General features: G+C 53.7%; 2 protein-coding genes across 16 annotated transcripts in view; one reads left to right on the plus strand and one right to left on the minus strand.

Moving 5' to 3' along the window:
* Positions 1 to 79: 79 nt before the first annotated feature.
* On the plus strand, positions 80 to 10,388 carry Lrrc71 (leucine rich repeat containing 71). Of its 5 annotated transcripts, none has more exons than XM_040752544.1 (15): positions 80 to 173; positions 3,245 to 3,394; positions 3,551 to 3,602; positions 3,700 to 3,775; positions 3,921 to 3,998; positions 5,349 to 5,417; positions 5,591 to 5,750; positions 5,820 to 5,903; positions 5,976 to 6,065; positions 6,728 to 6,877; positions 7,056 to 7,149; positions 7,549 to 7,637; positions 8,441 to 8,555; positions 8,914 to 9,035; positions 9,211 to 10,388. In XM_040752544.1, exons 1-15 carry the CDS (start codon positions 171 to 173, stop codon positions 9,319 to 9,321), a joined length of 1,443 nt encoding a protein of 480 aa, XP_040608478.1. In that variant the 5' UTR covers positions 80 to 170; the 3' UTR covers positions 9,322 to 10,388. The 5 variants fall into 5 exon arrangements, with proteins under 5 accessions (XP_040608478.1, XP_040608479.1, XP_040608480.1 ...); XM_040752545.1 differs by having other exon boundaries at positions 8,444 to 8,555; XM_040752548.1 differs by lacking the exon at positions 80 to 173 and adding an exon at positions 199 to 896 and having other exon boundaries at positions 3,247 to 3,394; positions 3,474 to 3,602; positions 8,444 to 8,555.
* A 16-nt stretch (positions 10,389 to 10,404) lies between these two features.
* Arhgef11 (Rho guanine nucleotide exchange factor 11) overlaps positions 10,405 to 14,033 on the minus strand; it is a 109,529-nt gene continuing 105,900 nt past the window's right edge. For all 11 annotated transcript variants that reach the window (XM_040752538.1, XM_040752535.1, XM_040752531.1 and 8 more), the window contains 3 exons: positions 13,340 to 13,584; positions 12,886 to 13,072; positions 10,405 to 11,323 (listed from right to left, as the gene is read on the minus strand). In XM_040752538.1, the coding sequence (XP_040608472.1) occupies positions 11,265 to 11,323; positions 12,886 to 13,072; positions 13,340 to 13,584 (491 nt within the window). In that variant the 3' untranslated portion in view covers positions 10,405 to 11,264. The remainder of the gene's footprint in view (positions 11,324 to 12,885; positions 13,073 to 13,339; positions 13,585 to 14,033) is intronic.

The raw sequence follows: 14,033 nt of genomic DNA on the forward strand, positions 1-14,033 counted from the left end.
ACTAGAACCCGTGCTCTGAGTGTCCCTCAGAGCCTGCTTTGGAGATCTCAGTAGCAGCGGGGTGGGGGGGCAGCATCAGCGCTTCAAGTGCGGGGGTCCACGTGGTGGCACGGAATGAGGTACCAGGCTCCAGGAAGCCAAGCAACTCCAAAGGGGCCCGGGACAGCAAAATGGTAAGGATGGGACCTCCTGCCTCAGTTAATCAGACTGAGCCTCCTCCAGTGAGCGGAGGAGGAGGGCGCCCAGGATCGGCCTGAGCGGCTTGCTTGAGCTCTTAACCACTAAGGACTCTGTCTAGAGAATGAGCCTGAAGTCCCCTTCTGAGTGTCCTCCGCCCTCTACCGCCTCCCTGCTCAGTGTCGCCCCGGTTCCCCGCATCTCTCTGAGAAGGGACTGTTAGGTGTCTGTGCCCTCTGCGCTAGGATCTATTTGTTGGGTCCACAGGGATCCTAGGCTGCCTGAGCTGGGCTGTTCACACAGACCCCAAGAGTTCCAAGCCACGCCCACTCGCTCAGGCGCCCCCCCCCCCGCCAGTCACGTGCACTCTGCCGTTGCTCGGCCTCAGCTCCACCCAGCCGGGCTCGGTTGTCCTGGAGAGGGAGTTGCAGATCCTGCAGTTGTACAGTTGCTGGCCAGTTGGATCTGGTGAGTGGAGATCCTCAGGGTGAGGCCCACAGAGCCCTGTCTCATCTCGTCTGTCACTTGAGGGACCCAGAACCACCAGTATGTCCAGTGAGCCGAGCAGTGCTTCAGGGACCTCACCTAGGACACCACGTCCTGGGGCCCAGAAGTCATCGGGTACAGTAACCAAGAAGGGAGACCGGGCTGCTAAGGAGAAGCCAGCAACTGCCCTGCCTCCAGTTGGTGAGGAGGAGCCAAAAAAATCCCGGTACGCTGTCAGGGCTGTGCTTGGGTTAACCAGAGCCCCAGAGCTTGGCTTATTATATTATTAATTATTAATATTGTCAAATAAAATCTTGTCTGGAACTTGCTATATAGACTAGGCTGGTTCAGAACTCAGAATTGTATCTCTGCTGAGTTCAAAGGCGGATCTCCTCAGGGGTTGGTCTTAAAGGGGGACGCTGATATACATCATAGGATGCAATAAGGCATCCCAAAGAAGACAGGCATGCCGGGCGGTGCCAGCGCACGCCTTTAATCCCAGCACTCGGGAGGCAGAGGCAGGCGGATCACTGAGTTTGAGGCCAGCCTGGTCTACAGAGCGAGTTCCAGGACAGGCTCCAAAACAATACAGAGAAACCCTGTCTCGAAAAACCAAAAAAAAAAAAAAAAAAAAAAAGACAGGCAGGGCGGGAAGACCCCATGCTGCTGTGGGAGGGATCTTGAACAGGGCTCTAGAGATACTCACTTAGCCCACAGTTACTTTTTGAGTATCTGCCCTGTGGCCGTGGACACAGTATCTGCTGTGGCATATTTAAAGACCATTACAGTTAGATGAATAGGACCATGGCTTTTCTTGACAACTGAACTTCCACCAGTTAAGTACGAAAGGGACTTTGTCAGAAGGCGTCTCGATACAAAATTTGACGCTTTTGCTAGGAAAGAGGGCCAGGGGCCTGCTGTCCCCAGAATGGGGTGAAACCACCTGGGGAAGGACTCCAGTGGCACTCTTTGCCGGGCGCCACTTCCTGTCTGTGCTAGTGGCCAGGGGCAGGCAGACCACGAGGAACTGGAGAAGTAGCATCTTCACGGAAGACGAGAGAGCATTGAGTTCTCGGGGCACATAACGGGGGCACCCTGGTAACCCCGGCACTTGGGCTGCTGAGGCAGGGGGCACTTGGGCTCCTCATAAAACTTGGACTGTACACGAAGCAAGACTATGTCCCAAGGAACTGAAGGACAGCAAGAAACAGGAAGCAGCAGGGGAGCAGGGAGGCGAGCCGTGCCTGAGTGAGAAGCCGAGTCCAAGGACAGTGGTGGGCACGGGATAGTGAGCGTGCTAGGGGGTAGGTTAGGCTCCTGGGAGGTAGACGACAGCGAGTTGGAGGAGGACTGGATGGGGGGAGGCGAGGGACCCAGCATCACTTAGTCCCGCTTCTAGTCTGGGATGCTAGCTGAGGGGAGGCGGGAAGGAAAGTAGGAGGAGCATGCGAGGGTGGGCCTTCAGGAGTGGGGCTCAGCAGGAACGAAAGGGGGCAGGGTGAAATGGCTCTGGGAACTGCTAGGGTATGGGGATGTTCAAGCCTGAGACTCCCCAAGATGGGTCAGAAGAGCCTGAAGAGGTGCAGAAGGCCCTGGCAAGGATGCAGGGGAGGACTCGAGGGACAACTGTACAGGGACCCGGGGTAAGGGCACTGTGGAGGGCACAGACTGTGCGGTTGCCACTGTATGGCCTGGCAGATGAGGGTCTCACCATGGGGCAGAGAGGCCTGGTGGGTGTGTAGATTAAAGGCCATCTGATGGCCCATTTCTCCAACTGTGTTGGTGTGGGGGTGGAGTAAGCCAGGAGTAAGTTCCTTAGAGATCTTCCCCACAGGGAATAAAATCATGAGAGTCTGGGCATGGGCCCAGGAGGGTGTTTTAACAATTTTCAGGTAATTCCTACGGATGTTAAAGGTTGAGGGGATCTGCTCTTGAGAGGTGATGCCAAGAAGGATGATGGCCACACCCAATAGAGGAGAGCCAGCTCGGGCATGCGCAGGGCATGCACCCAACTTCCCTGGGCCTCCTACCATCAATCTGTAAATAGGGCAAACTGGTTGACATTTCCCATGGCTTGAGTTTCCCGACAGTCGGGTACAGGAGCAAAGCTCCTCACACTCTTTTCCTCCAAGAGTTCTGTGTCATGCAGTTTTCCTGGGACCAGGTTCCCTACTGCACAGACGCAGAAGGCACAGCTGACAGTGTCCCCTGCTGGTGGCCTGCATGCTGCTGCCGGGTGGTTGGGGGTTGGCAGGAACTCCCCATTTTCAGGGACCCTTCCTGGGCTACCATGGTGCCAGACACCAGCTTGCAGAGCCTCAGGATGGTAGGTGGTGGACAAGACTGAATTAATGGAGCATTTTACAAACTCTGGGATACAGACTAGCAAATACTCTCTATATAAAAGTGTTAACGGGTCAGCAGCCCTGCTGGTTAGGTGTAGTTCCCTTCTGTGAGCTCCTGCTTTCCTCCAGTGTTTTCAGTATTGGTCTTAGCAAAATAGCTTCCTCTTGGGGCTGCTGTGAGCATGGAGGTTCCTGCTGTGCTGAACGCTGGGCTCACTCTGCTGCCGCCCCCACAGAGGAGTACCAGTGCTCCGGGGTCCTGGAGACAGACTTTGCCGAGCTATGCACACGGTCAGGCTACACGGACTTTCCCAAAGTTGTCACCCGGCCACGGCCCCAGCAAAACTTTGTCCCGTCTGCCTCCACGTCAGAAAAAGCCACCCAAGGTGAGCTATAGCCCACGCAGCTCATTCTCTGGGTGGGGCACACCGTAGCTGTGGAACCCTCACACTCACCGCCTTCTAGACGACCAGCGGCTGTCAGCGTCCTGCAGCCAGAACAGCCTGGAGAGCAAATACATGTTCTTCCGGCCTACCATTCAGGTGGAGCTGGAGCAGGAGGACAGCAAGACAGTTAAAGAGATCTACATCCGGGGTGAGTGCCACCCTCCACCCCACCCACCCGCACCCCACCCACTACTGGCTCACATCAGGTCCCTCCCAGGCCTGAGATGCCCTTGGCCTTCCCTCAGGCTGGAAAGTTGAGGATCGGATCCTGGGTATCTTCTCCAAATGTCTGCCGGCCCTCAGCCAGCTGCAAGCCATCAAGTGAGAGGCACTGTGGGAGGCCACCCTCTGACTGGCTCCACAGAGTAGCAGGCTCAGCTGGGATGGGTGGAGGGAATGCGGGGGGGGGCTGTGGGGAGGGGCTTCCTGTGGGAAGGGGCGCCCAGCTGTTTGTTTCTAATGCCAGCCTGTGGAAGGTGGGGCTGACGGATAAGACCCTGACCACTTTCATCGCCCTTCTGCCTCTCTGTTCCTCCACACTCAGGTCAGTTGTGGTCAGGCCTCAGTGGTCTGGCTAGGGTGGATGAGGGGGACGCGGTTGTCTACAGAGTAACAAGTCCCATTTGTCAGGCCTAGGCTGGCATCTGTGTGGAAATGGGGGCTCAGCCCATGTCTGTTGGGTGGGGGGACTCCCACTGAGACCACGTGGTATTCACGGAGCCCTTTGGGAGCCCATCCTCTCTCCTCTCCATCAGCTCCACCCCTCCTTGGGGATCATCTCCCCCGATCCGTGACCCAGTACAGTGAGCAGGGAGAGAAGGGCCCATGACCAGAAGCTGCTTTGCAGCAGCGTGGGGAGGTGGTGTGGAGGGATGGCTCGTGCAAAAGGGAGCGCTGCCTACCACGTGAGTCTGTGCAGGAAGACGGCGGTAAGCTAACCGCCTAGGAATCATGGTGTGGATGGGCAGAGAGCAGTCAGGGTTAACACAGCCTGCCACAGGTGCAGTTTACAAAGCCCATGTGGCTAGCACTGAGAGGTACTACTTGTGAAGCTTTGGGCTTTCCTCCTATGAGTCGGATGGATGCTCCCTGAGGGCAGGAGCTGTATCTTTAGCTGGGAAAGTAGAAACAAATGAGTTAACAGAAAAAGAACTGCGAATTCATTACATAAGAATCAGCTGTATCAGCATAAGATGATTTGAAGTGAACTGTTTATATGAAACTAGGCAGCCTAAAAGGCTGAGCAATAATTATATACCATGGGAAGCATTTGAATAGAGAAATTTCTACTCATTGGTTCCTTTTTCTGAGAACTGAGAGAAGCTATTATCTTGTAGAGGGTCCTGCTCGTGATTTATTACTGTGTAACCAAGTAACCCCAAAATGTAGCGGTTTAAACCAACCAGGAAAGCCAGGTGGTGTTAGTACACGCCTTTAATTCCAGCATTTGGGAGGCAGAGGCAGGAAGATCTCAGTGAGTTTGAGGCCAGCCTGGCAGCCTGGTCAATAGTGGGGGTTCCAGGAGATCCAGGGCTACACAGAGAAATCCTGTCTCAAAACAAACCAAAACATAAACACACTGTCTGTAACTAGCTCTAGCTACACTACAGAGGAAAGGATTATATAGCACAGGGCCTGGGTATCCAGAAATAGGATTCAGTGAAGGTCAACTTAGAGACCACTATACCATAGGTCAGCTCAAGAACAGGCCCCTCCCGTGGTCATGCTTCTGGAATTTTAGCCTTGGGGATTGTCATAGATATGCTTCCTATATGAGGGGATATCCTTAGACTGTTTTCCAGATGCTCCCCAAAGATCCATAATCCACTCGCTTCCCCTGCCCCTTGCATGGCCTCAGTGGCGATTCCTAGACCTCAGAGCCTCTCACTCTCAGGAAGGTGTCCCTGGAGGGAAACCCACTACCGGAGCAGTCCTATTACAAGCTCATGGGACTGGACAGCACGTGAGACTTCTTGAATTCACTTTCCTTTCTCCGAGTTATCTTTAGTCCTTATCTCTCCTTGTCCCCAGGCACCTTTAATTCCTGCCCCTCCACCTATATTTAGATTAGAACCACTCATGTCCCCAAGAGGTTCCAACCCCCAGGAACACCGGTTCTCCCTCTCCCTGCCCCAGGATTGCTCACTTGTCTCTGAGGAACAACAACATCAATGACTACGGAGCGCAGCTCCTAGGCCAGGCACTGTCCACACTGCAAAACAGCAACCGGACCCTTGTTTCACTGAACCTGGGATTCAACCACATCGGGGATGAGGGCGCCGGCTACATTGCGGATGTGCGTGTGGTTGGGCAAGACGCATGGGGGCGCTGGCTTGCCCTTGGCTTACTGGTCTCTGTTCTCCAGGGGCTGAGGCTGAACCGCTCTCTCCTCTGGTTGTCGCTGGCGCACAACCGTATTCAAGACAAGGGAGCACTGAAGCTGGCTGAGGTGGGTTTGCACGCTGGGCGGGGCAGGGGACCTGACGCAGGTGTCTGACGTAGGAAGCTGGCCTTGCCTCAGGTCCTGCGCCCCTTTGAGCTGACCCACAAGGAGGTGGTGGAGCGGAGGCGCCTGCTGCTGGAGAAAGGATCGCAGGAGCGGTCGCGATCGGTGAGGAGCTGCCTCGTCCCAGGACGGCTGCTTTTCTGCCCGCTGCCCGAGACTCAAATTTGCTCCATCGTCTTTCCCTTCTGGATTCTGGAGGCCCAGCGCGCTAACTACACAGCCCTCGGGTGGTTTGAGTGTAGTTAAGAGAAAAGCTTGTTCAGACCACCTGGGCTTGAAGTCCTCCCCACGTCACAAGTTTCTGCTCTTGAACTCACTGTTTAATCTCTGGGTCTCACTTTCCTCAACTAAACAGGGTAACTGTTACTTTTTTCACACACTTGAGAGGGATTAATATAGCAGCATTTGGAATACTGCCTAGAATTTAGCTCAACAAAAGCTGCTGAGTGGGCATAATGTAAACCTTTCAGTTAGGAGACAGACGAAGGATGAGTTCAAGGACAGCCTGAGCCTCCGAGTGAGCCGATGGCTCAATAAAACCGAGTCTGGAGGATAGTACAATACGTGGAGGGCTTGCCCTGGGCTTGATCCCTAGCACTGCAACAAATCAACAACAGAAATAGTGAGCTACGTCCCCCTCCTAGGATGACAGCCGGAGCCTCCGGCTCACCCTCACCCATTTCTGGGCTCCTCTGTCCCAGGTGACAGGCAGGGAGGTGGGGAAGGGAAGGTTCTAGTCTTCTCCGCACCCTCCCACTTGAGTGCAGCCTTCCTCCTCCCGGCACGGGGACTCCAAAACGGACCGTGAGAAGTCGCAGATGATGGGGGTCAGCACTGTTGCCTTGGTGGACAAGCCAGAAAAGATGCAGGCAATGAAGACACCTAAGGGCCTGGGCAAGAAAAAGGAGAAATCAGGGGTAGGTGTGTTGGGTGAGGGAACCTTGGGCCCTGAATGGGCAGGGGAGGAGTTTCCATGGTGCAGGGCGGTAGGAAGACCAATGGTTTGGCCTTTGAAGGTGTCTCTCAGGCCCAGCCTTTAGACGCTCTCCCTCTGGGAGGCAGGGTATCCATTATGTCTTCTCACATCCTTCATAGGAAGTTGCAAAGAAGGAAGAGAAGTCAGGCCCGGGGCAGTCACCTACACCAGGAGCCCCTAAGAAAGAGGACGCCTCAAAGGCAGCCAAGGGGAGTAAGTGTGAGCACCCTACCATGGGACCCTCCTCCACACGGAGGGAGCGAGAGCCTTGGCAGCATGTGGAGCCTGGTTTTGGCCTGGCTGTGTCTGCCAGGAGTTGCTCTTTCACATGTCTCCCTGGGCTTTGTGTATTCCTCACCTTGAAATAATGACACACACTCCACTTGGCCTAGACGTTGTGACCTACTACCCTATCTTTCAGGACGAGGCCTCTGTGGCTGTCCTCAGAAAAGAAATCCATCCAGCTAGTTGGGAGCTCACTGCAGTTGTTCCTGTGTTCTCCCCCAAGTCTCAAAGTTTGGGGGCTCTGCCTTTCCAAGCCCCCTTCTCTGGGAGTTTGGGTGGTGCCGGGGGTCGACCGCTCTGTGCATTCTGCTCCTCTTCTGGCCCCAGAGGTGACCATCCCCGAGCAGAAGATGAGCAAGGGAAAAGGGACGAAGATGGGGAACAAGGAGAAGCGCAGCATCCTCCTGGAGTCAGAGGTGCGTGGCCCTGGGGGGGGCGTGGCCCTTAGGAGGGAGTGCATGGCCCTCGGGGGGGTGTGGCCCGCCCTCGGGAGGGGTGCGTGGCCCTCGGGGGGGCGGTGCATGGCCCTCAGGGGGGGTGTGGCCCTCGGGGGGGTGCGTGGCCCTCGGGGAAGTGCGTGGCCCTCGGGGGGGGGGTGCGTGGCCCTCGGGGGGGGGTGCGTGCCTCCCGGTTCTTGCGGGTGGCGTCAGCAGCCGCCTCTGCAGGCCCACTGCAAGGGAAAGCCCTGTCCTTTTAAAGTCTTTCCCGGCAGAAGAACACATCAGATGGAAGGAGGATGGCCTTCTGCCCCCACCTCACAGTCTTTGCCTTTGTCTTGGGCAAACTGCTCCTTGTCATCAGGACCATCAGTTTCCCAACTGCTCTTTAATGGAAAGGTTACGAATCCTTATTAAACCCCAGTCCCATGAGGACTCGGGGCTCCAGGGCCTTTGTACCCGCCACATTCCTTGCTTGTGAAACCCACCCTCTTCATCTGAATGTCTGTACACCTTCAACTTTACTCCCAGGCTGCCTCTTTTAAGGCCAACATTCCCATAATCCTCTGCTCTCAAGGGCCCCACCAGACCACATTCCTGTTTAATTCTCTGGCTCCCCACACCAAGGAACCTTTTGAGGGTATGGGCTTATTTATCTTTGTTTCTCCAGCACCTAGTACACAGCCTGAATTATAACCAGCACTCAAACCCTGTATGTTGAATGAATGTATGGCCTGTTGACCAGCTCCCCCTCCTCTGCTGCAACTAGTGTTGTGCTTTAGCAGCTGCTCGTTGAAGCTACAGAGATGGTTAACCCTCTCCTGGAACCCGTGGAGCACCGAGATGGGAAGGTTTTCATGCCTGGGAACAAGGTCCTTTTGCACCTCAACCTGCTCCGTATGTTTGCAAGCCTCACCTGTCCTTACCACGGGACTGCCCACGGTCCATCCCACTAAGGGCGCCACCATAGCTCCATGGGGTGTACTTGATTCTTAAACAGCTGAGCATCATTTTGTCAGATCCACGGGGCTGGTGCTTAGAGGAAGTGCTGGGTCAGGGATGGGATCCGAGCAGTGGAGACATGAGTGAGGTGGCTAGGTGGGGAGAGGAGTCACACAGGAAAAGGACGTGAGGGAAGTGCAAAGCAGAAAGAACAGAGATAGAGGGCTAGTTAAAAGCAGTCAGTGCTGCCTGGTGAACTTGGGGAGCCAGGCTGGCAGGTGTGATGCCAGACGCCACTGTCTGTGCCTCTCAGGAAACCAGATCACAGAGGTAGGACTGGAAGGCTTCCTCACTGCCGTGCAATACCAGGTTCAGGCCTCCAAGCCCAGGACTTCATCCAAGGGCCCCTTGGGGCTGCTGTGGCTGTCCCTTGCGGTGAGTTCCTAGCCCATTTCCAGGTCTTACTGTTCCAATTCTTTGTTTCAATGCAGCAACCCTTGTTTTCTGGAGTTACCAATGGTATGACTGCCTTTCCCTGCTTACCAGCTCTAACACTGTCCAGGCATTGTTTTCTTCTGAAGACATGTTTTTTTTTCTTTCTATCTTTCAGAAAAACTGCTTTGACCCTCAGTGTCCAACATACACCATGATTCAGGAACTGATGCTGCCAAGGGACCCTGTGAAGGCCAAGACCAGGGAGGAGGATGCCACAGCGACCTAGGCCTCCAACGGGCAGCCCTATCTCCTTGGGAGATCTCTTGGACCAGTAGACCAGTAACACAGTCTATTGCTGTGTTACTCTTTGAAAATGACTCCAGAACTGTTTGGAAGATTTGGGCTCTTGAGTCTCTTCATATTGCCTGGCTAGACATGGCAGAGTGGTGACCTAAATCACACCATGGCTCTGTTGGGGGGATGAACTACAACCATCTCTGCCAGCATGCACACAGCATTAGGATGATGGGGTCATAAGCACAACTCTGATGGAGGGAGAAGGCTTGGAACTAGGACCCATCCACCAGCATCCTCTGCTGCTTATCTCCAACCCTGTGTTTGCCTGACTTGAGAGGCCAGCTTTTAAAGATGAAGGCACTCTGGAGAGGGTATTGTATCCATATTTGCATAGCAAAGGTCAAACATTAGACATGCAGGTCAGCAACTTGAAATCATGGACATCCAGAGTCAGGGCTGCCAGGCTGCCTCCGCTTAAGTGGGCCCATGACTACCTATAGGGAATCTCCAACCACGGTAAGAGGACAACACCCTCATTTCTAGCCCCTCTGCCTACCAGAGCTCCGTCTTCTGCACTTGCTGCCTCAGCACTGGGGGCTGTATGGCTCCAGGGGCATCTCCCATTGCTCTGAGTCCCAACACCATCAAGGTGCACCATGATCATCCATTATGGCCTCTCCAGTCTGCCAGGTCCTCTAAAGCTGTCTTCAGCCCTACACTTGACCTATGGGAAGGAGACGGATGAGGGCAGTGAGGTGCAGCTGAGGGTAGGTCATGACATCCCTGCTTCTATGTGTGAAGTAACCACAAAGTCTTTCTTGACCAGGGCCACTTGCCCACCCTCTTCTGAGAAGGTACACACCTGAAACTTTAGGAGAGGTGGCAAGACCTGGTGTGGGGTGGGGTGGCAGGGGCTCTCCTGGCTCCCTCTACCCATTCTTGACCAGTACAACTAAGAATTATACAACCACAAAGGAAGAATATTTAACTTTTCTTTAAAAAAATCTTAACCATGAAAGGAAGAAAATAAGAGTATACATTATTTTAACAGCAAAACAGTCATTTCCATATCTATATTTTATATATTATATATATTTATATATATGTATATATACACCTAGCACAGTGTGTATGTTCATCAGGGGGGAGTGGAGTGAGGACAGGCGGTGAACCAACGCTGCTGTGGTCCCTGGGGAAGTGTCCTGAATTAACTCAGGGACTCTGTTCTCTTAGGGTCCTTTGAGCTCCGTACCTGCTGTATTTGTTTCTACTGGGCAAGTGGGAAAGGGGTGGGCATGGGTCAGGCGAGATGCTCATTTCCTGACAACGAGGACTAGGCTTCAGAGGAGGGCCCTGGAGCCTGACTGGGCTGGAGTCTGGGAGACCTCCCTGCCTGTGGGACATAAGACAGTCACCACCCTGAACTGGGCTGCTGACTGGCTCTCAGCTGTCTCTGACTGGTTGAGAATGCCAGAGACAGAAAAAAGGCTAAGTTATTTACAATGGCAAAAATGCACATACAATAGACATATTTATAGGAAACTAAAGGGACAGAGAGGAGAGCCAGGAACCCAGCTGTCTCGGGCCTAGGAGGAAGGGGAGGAAAAAAGTGCATTTACACAGAAGCCTCCTCCTTTGACTTGCACACCTGAGGGTGCTGTGCACACAGCATACCCCACACATCGTAGCTATGTGGGGTGAAGGGTAGACCATTATGGGAGACCTTTCTGTTGTGGTCAGCATGCTCAGGAGACTTGGCTATCAGGAACAGACACTGAAACCGTCCAATGTGAACAGATCAAGCAACATGCAAGTCTCTCCCCGGGCCTCTGCGGCATCTTCCAAGGGGAGGCCCGTTCTCCTAGTGTTGTGCTCTGGCTCAGGCCAGAATCCGGCAGAGTGGAGAAGCAGAGGCTCAGGTTGTCTGGATGGCTATGGTCCTGGTGATGCCGCTGTGTCTGTGGCACTGTCTTCCAGGGGGGTGTCTGAGCCTGTGGGAGGATGGTGAGGGTTGAGAAGCTGGCTAGGTTTCAAGTCCCCGGCCTACTCGGTGATGAAACTTTTTTTTTATTTTTTATTTTTTTTGGTTTTTTCGAGACAGGGTTTCTCTGTGGCTTTGGAGGCTGTCCTGGAACTCGCTTGGTAGTCCAGCCTGGTCTCGAACTCACAGAGATCCGCCTGCCTCTGCCTCCTGAGTGCTGGGATTAAAGGCGTGCGCCACCAACGCCCGGCGAAACTTTATTTTTAATTAAAGTAGTTTTACTTATTTGTATGGAAGTCAGACTACTTGCAGGAGTCAGTTCTCTTCTTCTACCGTGTAAGTCCTGGGGCTTGAACTCAGATGGTCAGGTTTGGTGGCAAATACCTTTAAACACTGAGCCATTTTGTCAGCCTAACCCTTGTTTCTTGTGGGACTTCAGCAAGTCTATGAGAACTCCACTTCTGTCTGGCCCCCAAACCAGGACAGGTGAGTGTGTTAACTCTCTGAGTCAGGCCATGGCAATGGTCTTTCCCCGGAACCCAGGGTTGAGCCACTAAGAACGCCTGGTGACCTCTGGGGGCTGGAGAGATGGGTCAGTGGTTAGGAACACTCACTGTTCTTCCAGAGGAACCAGGTTCAGTTCCCACCACCCACACGGCAGCTCACAACTGTGGCATCCGTGCCACCAACAAGTCCAAGGTGTCGGGAAATAAAAGACAAGAGCTAAGCATACATTGGCCCCTTTATTGCCAGGAGAATGTGTGTGCGTATGCGCCTCTTCTGTATGTCTGCCTCTGTGTGTGCCATAAGGAGTGAGCAGCCTTATATACAGACTTACAGCACAGTGGAGAAACCCCAGGTATAAGAGATCGTGTTTTCCTTGTGCTAGATAGTGATGTCAGGTGGGCAAGGCCGGGCTGTAAGCCAGGACTAGAGAGCAGGATGCACCCGTGGTTATCAGCTGACAAGCAATGCACAGAGATCCATGGGGGCTGGGGCCCAACACACAGCCATCTGTAACTCCAGTTCCACGGTATTAAAGTTGTCTCTGGCCTTCTTAGGTACTTCATGTATGTGGTACACAGATTTACACACAAAGCATCCACACAAAGGTTTTTAAAAAGAAGGATCTGTATTGGTCCGTATTTGGAGGGACCCTCTGTGTGGCTTCCCTAAAAAGATCCCTTTCTGGGGCTGGAGGACAGGAGTTTGGACGCCCAGAAGCTGTGTGAACCTGGATGTGGGAGTGCAGTCTAGAGCCCCAGGTCCATGGCTCTAGGTAAGGCGGGACAGGGGAGCCCCAAGCCAGCCTGGTTTACCCAGTGGTGAGCACAGATTCTGCCCCAGGGTGGAAGGCAGAACAGACAGCTGAGGTTGTTCTCAGACGCCCCCTATCCCAGGAACTATATAGTCTAGACTGACCTTGAACTCACAGAAATTCAGCTGCCTCTGCTTCCTGAGTGCAGGGATGAAGGTGTATCCCACTATGCCTGGCAAAGACTGTGTTGGTTATGCTTACTCATGGGTCATGGCTTTCCTTAGGTGGGACATGCAGGAATTGGCGTCACTCACCTTCAGGGCAGGACCCCTGCTCCTGACTGCTTTGGGAGCCAGAGGCCAGGGCTTCCTTGGTTGGAGGAGAGAGAGAGTGGTCTGTCCATCTGGCTGCCTCTGTGTGAAAACTGCCCACAGGAGTGGTCCCACCAGATGACTCTCCTCCAAGGGACTTGAGAAGTTCTCTGTGGGCCAGCTCCATGTCCTAGAAGAGTTGCAGGAGGAGTGTCTGAGTCCCAGTGCTAAGGCTCAGAGGGTGTGGCAGGGAAGCTGAAGATGAAGGTGGCCTACGACTCCAGTGAAGACGCACACTTCCTGAGTTGGGATGGAGCTTAATGGTAGAATGTTTGTCTGGCATGTATGTTTATATATGTGTATATATGCATGTTTGTATACACGCACTTTCTTATGTAAACATATAACTGTCCTGAGTAATGTAGGAAGGCTTACTGACCCAAGGCCATGTTCTTACCTTGAGTCTGTGGAGCTTGATGGTAAGCTGCTCGATGGTATGGAAGATCACACCCACATCCCTGAGGACCGGGTTGGGGGGAGAGCAGCTGGAACCTATTTGATCCTCAATGCCTTCCCTCTGATACTGAGGCTCTGTTGGCCATGTAGGCAGGCTGTGAGGCTGTGCGGGACTTAGGGGTGTCCCGGTAGGCTCAGTGTTGGAGTCCAGAGGTCCTGCTGGCATGCTGACATAAAAACAGTTCCCTGTACCCATGGCAAGGGAAAGAAATCAGATAAGCAGAGATGCCTAAGTCATTCTCCTACTCCCTCAGTGTCCTGTGACAGAACTGGCCAGGGAGGCTTTTACAGACAACCTAGTGCATGCAGGCTCATGCTGCCTACCAGGCTCCCAGAGGCCCTTTTCTCTTTAGATGGCAACTGTTCTCAGGCTGGCCACCTGCCAGGGGAAGATGCTTAGTGATGAGAGTGAAGAAGGGGCAAGATGGAGATGTTACGCTGAGGGAGACAGAGAGCAGCTCCCATCCACGAAAGGAAGGAGCAGGAGGTTTCAGCCCCCCTGGAAAGCAGCAGGCAGCGCCTTTCAACTATTTCAGTTCACACTCTACTGATGCATGTCAACACTGCCTTGCATGTCACCACCCCCAGAGATATCAACTGATCGGGGCTGGGGGTGGGTTAGAGATAGCTGGCAG

The sequence above is a fragment of the Mesocricetus auratus genome, unplaced genomic scaffold (genome assembly GCF_017639785.1).
Source record: "Mesocricetus auratus isolate SY011 unplaced genomic scaffold, BCM_Maur_2.0 Super-Scaffold_100009, whole genome shotgun sequence".
NCBI classification, from domain to species: domain Eukaryota; kingdom Metazoa; phylum Chordata; class Mammalia; order Rodentia; family Cricetidae; genus Mesocricetus; species Mesocricetus auratus.

Excerpts from the sequence above, each read along its gene's own strand:
- Lrrc71 (XM_040752548.1), top strand. The coding sequence starts at position 726 with ATGTCCAGTGAGCCGAGCAGTGCTTCAGGGACCTCACCTAGGACACCA. Across the intron at positions 5,751-5,819 it reads GCGCCGGCTACATTGCGGAT|GGGCTGAGGCTGAACCGCTC; the intron begins GTGCGTGTGGTT and ends TCTGTTCTCCAG. Across the intron at positions 6,878-7,055 it reads AGAAAAAGGAGAAATCAGGG|GAAGTTGCAAAGAAGGAAGA; the intron begins GTAGGTGTGTTG and ends CATCCTTCATAG.